The sequence below is a fragment of the Teleopsis dalmanni genome, chromosome 1 (assembly GCF_002237135.1).
Source record: "Teleopsis dalmanni isolate 2A chromosome 1, ASM223713v2, whole genome shotgun sequence".
NCBI lineage: Eukaryota > Metazoa > Arthropoda > Insecta > Diptera > Diopsidae > Teleopsis > Teleopsis dalmanni.
Window position 1 is genome coordinate 56073779 of NC_051846.1, and position 10005 is coordinate 56083783.

The 10005-nt window shown below is 28.2% G+C and overlaps 1 protein-coding gene across 1 annotated transcript in view; it reads left to right on the plus strand.

Annotated features, from left to right (window-relative positions):
* LOC119681774 (putative uncharacterized protein DDB_G0277255) overlaps positions 1–10005 on the plus strand; it is a 34756-nt gene that overhangs the window by 20908 nt on the left and 3843 nt on the right. Inside the window, exons 5-9 of the mRNA XM_038095054.1 lie at positions 6024–6197; positions 6301–7363; positions 8960–9107; positions 9247–9473; positions 9551–9945. Of these exons, the coding sequence (XP_037950982.1) occupies positions 6024–6197; positions 6301–7363; positions 8960–9107; positions 9247–9473; positions 9551–9945 (2007 nt within the window). The remainder of the gene's footprint in view (positions 1–6023; positions 6198–6300; positions 7364–8959; positions 9108–9246; positions 9474–9550; positions 9946–10005) is intronic.

Here is a 10005-nt window from a genome sequence, read left to right on the forward strand (position 1 = left end):
GATTTATATATCTGTAGTTTTGACCCCTACGATTTACTATAGATCTTTTATTGTGCAAATATCATAACAGTTATATGGGATCCATTGAAGGTTTGTAAGTTATAAAACAAGGCTTTTATATGATAAATAATTAAAAACAGTGGAGGGATCCATTAGCAAAATATTGCATACTTAATTTTGACATATAAACTTCTATATTTGAGACCTTCGTTTATACAATGCACTTAAGTAAGTGAAATTAGTAATAAAGTTATAGAAAATGTTTAACTTCACAAAAATCCCAGTAACAGTTTTTATTAATATTATCCCTTTGTTATGTACATTATCTTCTTATCTATAGTTGTTAAATGATATCTTTCGTTTCAAAGTGAATTGCAAAAGAAGATAAGTATCTTTACGAAATAATATTGCATAATTATATATGCAATTTGTTAATTATAGTAGATAGGCGTGTATACTTTTAAATACATACATTAAATATATAATATAAAATTAAGTTAAATTAGATACAAAAATTAGATTAGATCTCATATGTATAATAATTCTGTAAAATTCGATTATATATTTATATGCATATAAATACAAGTCATTTTAAAATAATTATATATATATAATATAAAAGATAATAACACAATAACGTCAAACCTCTAATGAACCAAATAATATTGACGTAATATCTGCTTCAAAAATATTTAATTAAAATTAATTTTATAATTGAAAATAATAGTACTTGTCTCACTCAACTAGCTGTTAGTGCTACGAACTTTTGATAATATTACTTTCAGGCCCGTATTCAGAAGTTTACTTTAAAGAAACTATTAGAAAGTGCAAAAAAATGTTGATAACTTACATAAAATGTCACATTTGAAGAGCACGTCAAAAAAATAAGAAAAAAATATTTTTATTTTGTTAGTAATAAATAATATATATTATTTATTCTTGTGTTATTAAAATTATTCAAAACTTGTGCACCTTTACCACTTTGTCGAAGGTTTAGCTCGTTACGTTCCTTTCTACCTTTCTCTTAAGTATATGACTAATAGTTTATGAATAATTATAGGCAGATAATAATAAATCTGTCTATGAATAATTTCATAGAGAGAGAGAGAGAGAGAGACTACTTTAGTGCTACAATAATCTACAATGTAGATTAATATCTACATTTTTTTCCGATTCTTTTTCCAAACATTCTTCTTTTCCTTTTTATTTTCAAAACTTTGTATTGCTGTTCCATAAACTAACTAAGCATTACCTGTAATACCTACGTAAGATCTAGGATACCCAAAGCTCTCCCATATAAGTTGTAGTTGACAAGTTAAAGGTCTCATTCAATCTAAATTGTCGATGATGTGAAACATACTCAATATAATTACTTAAAGTGATCTAGTCAGACATTCAATACCTCCATCATGTTGATATTTTTATTTTCCAATGGTTTTGTGAGTTATGGGTTTTCAGACCCATAAAAAAATTTGGACAATTCGTACCATTAATCGTTGGACAAAAATTTTAATAACAATATTTAATGGATAAAAATGTGACAATTCTAATTCTTTTTATAGTATCTAGTCCTATTTAAATACTAAATAAAAATTCATATTTGCTTATGGAAACTATATTTCCCCACGTTATAGTTATTAGTTACTAAATTAAAAAAATATCTAAAGCTGCTGGAACAAAGTACCAGCAGTTGCAGATAATGCAAATATAAGACAAAACAATACACCAATAGAATTGCATATATCTTTACAAATTGTTTCTTGACACACTATTGATCTCACAAATTCTTACTATTAAAAGTATCAGTTATATATAACATATATGATATATATTTATTATATTTTATAAATATTATTACTTATGAAAAGGGATGTACAATGGTTCAAGAAGATATTTTCTATTATCTAATAATAATTTTATTCTTTATCTCAAGACACTGCAGGAATCATTGTCATTTGTTTTAAGAACACGTTTGGGCCTAACAGAATTCAATAAAGCTGTTTTCTTACCATTCGCGAATAATCTCATAATCCATAAATAATATCAAAAATTCGTACAGTAATTTAAAATGCAATTTATGAAAAATAATCCATCTAAGTAATATATAAGATTCAAATATTACCAAAAAAAAATTATACGATTTCATGATTACAAAAACTTAAATAAATAATTAAAAATAGTATTTATACTATTAAAAAAAAACATTTCAGGTAATAAAATTAATTGGCTCACCCAAATCAGTTAAGCTTATTTTAATTTTTCACTTTTCGTTTCGTACTTTCAAGAACATTAAAAAAATCAATGGAAAATCAAATGCCAAGCATTTCTGGAGGCTAAAGCAATTCACTTTTTATTGTTGGGAAAACCTTGAATTTTCAATTAAATTTGAACAGAAACAGAATTTCTGATTGTAGATTCATTGGTAATGTTTTGTTTATGAGAAATATGTGAACTATTCTATGTATCTGTAAGTTCTGAATTCTCCATGGTAATTACTTGTAAATTTGAAACAATAAACTTTTAATGTTTTTTATGCTTATAATCATATATAAAATTTATTAGAGCATAAATTTAACTAAATTGAATATTTTTAACGGAAGTTCATTATGCTTCAACAATTTTCAGCACATCTTTTCAAATAAAAACACTATATACATATATGTATATATATATATATATATGTATATATACATTTGATTTTAACAAAATAGTAAAATTGTTTTAAATATGTTAAAGCATTCCATGTTACGTGTGAATAAATTTGGTTTACATTTGAAAGGAGCTTATAATTACTGATGATGTAAACTTTATTATATCGTTAAATGAAACTATCTATTTGTTAATAATATATACAATCTATTAGTTTTTAAATAGCATTTTGCATAGTAATGCTATTTAAAACTTTACATAAATAAATTAGTTTTTGTCTATTTTTCTGCTTGCGATTAGTCAAAATTTTCTTCTACTTTACCTAATAAATAGAAATATTCATTTTTTATAATAGTAGTGCTTTATGCACTAGTCCCCAAGTGTACTATATCTTAAGCAATGCCAATTAGTTTTATACCTGTAAATTTGCAGTGACTGAGACCAACATGGAATTAACATCACTCACATAATGTAAAAAACATAGATAAATGCTTAATGTTAAGAAAACAATTACTTTATCGAATTACTATATTGTTTTGAATCGAGATATCCTTCAGTTCAAAACATATTTTATGTAATAGTAATAATTTCTTTATAAATCGTATAATATGTTTATACCTAGACTTATCGCATCTCTTTGGCATATTTTTTATATGGGGTGTGTATGACTTTTATATGAAAAATGGCAAATATTGCTCTATATTTGACGAATTAATTATAGTAGAGTTGTATTCTTCACCTAAACTTATCTTGTAGCAAACGATTTAAAAAGGAAGGATATTATATTATATTATTACTTCTATGACTACTAGATTACTGGTACAGATTCATTTTTTGGTAGACAATAAATTTGAATAAAGTATTAGTATTGCTGTTAAGCTAGACTTACTTTGTATAGGGACAAAGAAGCTTTATTAAATTTTAGAGGAGTTTTTCTAATTTCTAATTTGACAGGCACGAGTTCTAAGCCTGGCACTTGCAGTCCAAACAAATTATATACGGACTATAAACTAATTAAATAATATTCGATTATTCCCAAAGACCACTGATGAAGAGTACTTGGTAATACTCGAAACAGCGTTGTATGGTCAGCCAAACTTCAATAAAATTAAAAATAAATTTTTGTGTTTGTCCTTTATTTCTTTCTTTGTTATTCGAAAACCCTCTAAATTTTAATAAAGCTTCTTTGTCCCCATACAAAGAAAGCGTAGCTTTATAGTAACACTAATACTTTATTCAAATATTAGACTTGTGAAAAGTAAAGAACAATATGTTAAAATATAATATTGTTCAACTTTTCCTAACCGCGAAAGCGGATTTGTAGAATAACATAGCATAGCTTCTTTGTAAAAAGCACCAAAATGGTCGCTTTACATATAGTAAGTAAAACAATATGCATTACAAAATGTCTCTACAAAAAGAGTAGCTTTGAAAAGAAATAAAGAAATAGGCAAAACCCAAAAGTTAAACTTTCAATTCGCTGAACTTGTGTTTCTAAAAATAAAGCTGAAGTTTATAAGCTCGTTCTTATTTAAAAAGCACGGCAAGTGCGTTGGTTGTTGTCACTAATTAAATAAAAATAAGTGACAATAAAACCTGGAACTTGAGCATTGAAAGTTTGTGCAGCCTTGGCTTCTTGTGGATAAACACGATTAGTCATCGCTTCTAATTTGACAGGCACGAGTTCTAAGCCTGGCACTTGCAGTCCAAACAAATTGTATACGGACTATAAACTAATTAAATAATATTCGATTATTCCCAAAGACCACTGATGAAGAGTACTTGGCAATACTCGAAACAGCGTTGTGTGGTCAGCCAAACTTCAATAAAATTAAAAATAAATTTTTGTGTTTGTCCTTTATTTCTTTCTTTGTTATTCGAAAACTCTCTAGACAATAAGTACAATAAACAATTTTTTCCCATATTCGCAAGTTTATTCATGTAAAGAAAAACATAAAATTAATTATAATAATACTTTTAATATAATAACACTTTTCATAATAATTTTGTTTTTTAACGGACTAGTTTGTCAGTAGTTAGATAATACACAATATTTTGTTTTTTAAAAGATTTTATTTGAACCGATATTTCGACTATATTCTATAGTCATCATCAGGGTAACTTTTCTCAAAAAATATTTATTACAGTTTCAAAAATATACTGATCTTGGTCTAACTGCTATATAAAAGTGGCAATTTAACATTGACATTAAACAATCTTATATTCATTCGTAGCGAAATATTCAAAAATCTCTGTATTTGGTTTCGTTCATACTTAATTCTGGTTAATTTATGACTAAAACTCTATTTACCCAACATAAGTAATAGTGATTTTGCTCTTTCATTGTGATTTTCCTCTTTTAACTGATTTTGTTTCGCTAAAAACCTGTTCACACAGCAAATCTTAAATTTATCTTAATTTGGTTTATCATATTTGTTTATTTACAAAAAAAATTGTGCTTACTTGTGCTGTGTGAATAGGCTATTAGTCACTATATGTGGATAAGGCAACACATGTTCTCTATCACATTAAGTCCATATATTTTTATTATTTTTATTTTATTATTATAGCTCAAATTGAGTTAGTGTGGACCAAATATGCTGCAAATTATTTGATGTAATAAATCAAACAATAATGCATACAATTACAGTACAATTGTATGCATTATAACGGAAAGTCTGATCTCATAGCTAAATATATGTATGTATATATAATTCAAATAAAAAAATATTTAAAATTTGATTAAGTGCAAAATTTATCTACAAAAATGTCTAAAATTAGTATAAGAATATTAATTATTGAAATTCTTTTAATTATCAATTTTATTTTGTTCGAAATTGCCAAAAAAAAAAACATAATAAAACAGCGAGGTGTCAGAATTATATGTATTAACTTTTAAAAATAAAAATATTAAACACCATCCATTGAGTTCCAAGATAACAAACGAAAACATTTGTTTTTTATTTTTATATATTTAAAAAAAAAGTGCATGAAAATCACTCTTAGATTTCTGCAACTGAGTATATTGTTTATTTGAGAAAGAGTGTAAGGAGCGAGATAAAGTCGAGCGTTCAAATGAAAGAGCCATGATTATCATCAGTAGCGATAAGTGACCGCCCGCCCAGACGTCTACCGTTTTCATTATTAGAGTTAAACTGTGCTTTCGCATTTAGTTAGCAGTTGAGTTTTATTAACCCGTTTCCACACAAATACTACTTGCACATATCTACAGTATACTTACTCATATTATACTATATGTATTTTTATATAAAATATTATTTTACTTAATAGTAATATTAATTTCTCTTTACTCTTTTTCTATTTGAGTTTTCTATGTGTGTATTTCATGTCTTTGTTTTAATTACTTATTGCAGGGAAAAGTATCGCATGAATCCATTAAGCAACTTGTACTTGAAGCAGAGCATTTAGTACGTGACGAAGCGCTCAAGACGCCAACCAAGCAAAAACATTCCGCCGCTTTGAAAATATCAACAACAGTGAAGAAACGCGAAGTCATTATGCCGGGACCCATTAAACAGCGTGTACAGGTGAGTGAATGCAATAAGCATATGGTTTTTTGTTATTTCATATGTATATACTCCAAAAAAAATAATAATAATAAAAAATAAATAATATCATTTTCTTTGTCAGGAGTGGCTGGAGCATCAACCTACAACACCGTCACAAATGCATAACAAAACTCATGATACGCTAAATGGTAGCAATAATCTTAAAGGTGCTAACAATCGTACTGACGATTGTGAAGCTTCTGGTGAAGCATCTGAAACAGATTCTATACCACAACAAGTCTCTGATTCTTCAGAAGGTTTTACCGATTCTATAGCAACTTGCATGCAAACAAGCACAAATTCTTATGGAAATTCTACAGAACATATGGGTGGGTCTGCAGAACCCATCATGATAACAAATAGTAATGCTGTTGTACATGGTTGTGGCAGCAGCAATCAAAGTTTAAATATCGTCAAAACAGTCAATAGACGTCAAAATAATACACGTCGTAAATCTGAACGTCCATGGTCAGTATCGTGTTTGTCACAATTAACCACTGCAACACAAGTAGCTAAAAATGTGAATAATACAAATGATCTGGCTACACATTCGATAAGTGAATCAGCATTAGATTCATTGTCACCAAGACGTCCGCGTGTTGCGTCCACATCAGCTGCACATAACAGGTCAGCTGTTAAAACGTATGATAGTAAAGGTTCACTTAAGCGTCGCAAAACACGCAAGAAGAAACTTTCAAACTCTACAACAACAACAGCTGCTGCTGCCGCCGCTTATTCAATAGGCAAAAAAACCGATTCCGGTTCAGAAGAGACGACCGAAATTCCTAAATTAACACACACGTTGCTAATGAAATCATGTGAATCAATGTCAGCTCAGCAAATACAAGAAATAACTGCGGCACTGTTGAATTTGCAAAAAAGTACCGCTTCAACATCAACGGAACTAATTGCTAATGTCAATGCCACTGCAACAGCATCAAAACAACAACAGCAGCAACAACAACAACAGTTGCAACAACAGCAGCAGCAACAGCAACAACAAAATGAAAGCGAAGAAGAAGCACAATTGATGAAACCCAATTTCCGTGTTGGCTCATACACTACAGCGTATATGCGAAGTGAGGCGCGTTTAGGCTCATTAGCTGCATTAGCCACATATATGAATGATGAGGAGCAGCAAGGAGGTAAGTTACAATACTACGTATTTAATATGTATTTAAAAATATATAAGCTTTTAAGCTTATTTATTTTTATTAATTCATTTATAAAGTTTTATATGTTAATTTTATTTTGATTTATTTTTTATTTTTATTTTTTTGTTTATAACCACAAAATTGCTTTTTGTTATTAGTTTAAAATTAAACTATTTACAATTTAATTTATTTCTTTAAGTTATATATATATTTAACTTAACACTCTTTGTATTAACTATAAATATTGCACAATTTACTTTAAATACTCACTTTCTTTGCGTTTCAAGCCGTCACACCAGTGCCACAAAAGCGAGGTACTTTCATTATTTATGCAATTTTACAGTGCACCCATTAATTGTAATCTATTAAATGCTTCCATGTTTATATATTTCTTTTTATAACATCCAATGAAACAAAAAAAAACATTTTCAATATCAACTTTTTTATATAGTTTTTATCTATATGGTACAGATATATTCCAGATAAAAAAAATTGGTACAAAGTTTAATGAAAATACGAGTATACAAAAACAGTAGTATTTAATGTATAGAAAAGTTGATAAAAATATTATTATTTAAATTTGTTTTTTGAACTCATAAACATTAGCTCAGTTAAATAATAGATTGTAATGAATATAAGCTTAAATTTTTAAAAAAAAATTGCTGATGAATCAATATTTTGTTTATTGAAAACAGCTGTGACAAAATTAATATTACAAAATTTAAAAAAAAAATTAATAAAACTCTTAAAACAATTTTAGATAGATCTCAGTTTTATAAAAAAAAAACTAATATTATACAGTGAAAGCGTCCGGGTTTCATAAATGGACATCTCACTTAATCATACAATATTGTTAGTCCCCAGTTTAAATGTTTCATAAAAATTACATACTTTTAAGCGGAGAATTTTCTTTATTGAATAGTATAACTGGTTTCAATCCTGGTATATTTAGTGTTGGCCAAAGGAGTATCAGAAAACTTATTTGTTCTTTACTCCCCAACCTATATTACTTTACTCTATATATTCTATTATCCCAAACAAACTATTCTCTCCTCACTCAACCTTTCAATCCTTATACATGCATTCGTTTTCTCATTTTTGTTTTTTTCGTGCTATATAAATCTCCAAAAGTAACAATAACAACAATAATAATTTTTTATTTTCGTATTATATGCAAAAACAATTTTTTAAGAAGCTATTATTGAACGTGTAATTGCCCAACAGCCGGTACTGCGACCAGAAGAGTCCTATTATACCAATTTCACTATTGATTAAACAAAACCCATTAAAGCTTTGTAAACAAAGTCCAGAACTAAATCTGGAAAAGAGCTCTTAATCTGTTCTGGTGACAAAAATTCCATATGAAATAAGTTTCTTACTGCACTTAAGACTTAAGTTATATCAATGTGAAAATAAAAAAAAAAACACCCTGTAATGCTAGTGCTAACATATGTTATAGGTTAAGAGCGCTTTCACCTAAGAGTTTTCTTTCCTGAAAACCATTTACCTTTACTCTATATTATCTACTCTACAAATTAGCATTACTTTAATTATATTTAAATAAAATGTTATTCTTTTATTTCATAGAATATACCACAGGTACCGAAGATCATCATAGCAGCTTTTCAGAGACTGCCTGGGATAATTATCAAGAGAAATACAATTCAGAAAATTATTCTGAAGGCTTTGATTCAGATGCAGCACGACGTCTGCTAGAATTTGGCGATGATTATCGGTATGTGTTACCTTCAGCTATTGAAATATATATTATGTATTTAATATATAAACATGTATAAATATTATATATATATAAACAAAGAATATAAAAAATATATTTATATTAAATTTCGGTTTTCGTCTCCCACTTTTAACAGCAATTTTATCGATTCGCAATCAGATTGTTGTTCATCACTTTCGGCTGCCAACAATTTAGATTCATTGTCACCACCACGTATGGATTCATTGCAACAAAATGAGGCAAAAATTATAACACAAGACACAATTGTAAGTAGTGTCGATCACGCCAGACGTCGTCGAGCACTCGAATTAGAATACGAGCGTCGACGTAAGACATTAGAAGTACGACGTAAATCGTGTCAAGGTATGTGAAATGTTACTGTACATTCTATATTTATATATGATTTTTAAATTATTAATAATTAATTTTCTTTTTACTAGACTCTTCAGATAATCAACCGCGTAGTCCCACCATATCTTTGTCATCATCAGCTAATGCTTTGACACCGAAGAACGGTGAAAAGTTCAATTATCAACAACAACGTACAGATTCGATTAATCGTAAACTTGACTTTGGTATGAGTCATTCAGCGCAATCATTACGTCGCACCTCTGAAAGCGATACATCCACCAGACGGCGTAAAGTTGATGAACGTCGTCGTTCTTCTAGAAATTTAGAAAAAAGTATTAAACTAATACCAGCCACAACTTCATCTAGTTGTGATGATTCTGATGATGAAAAAGAAATGCGCAATTTATTAGAACAAAGTCGTAATCGTTTGGAAGATACACGTGCACTTAAAATACGTTGTCATCTATTACGTCCTGAAGATTATGTACGTAGTCAATTCTTTTATAATATTATTTTAAATTGATTTTATATTTTTTACTATTTT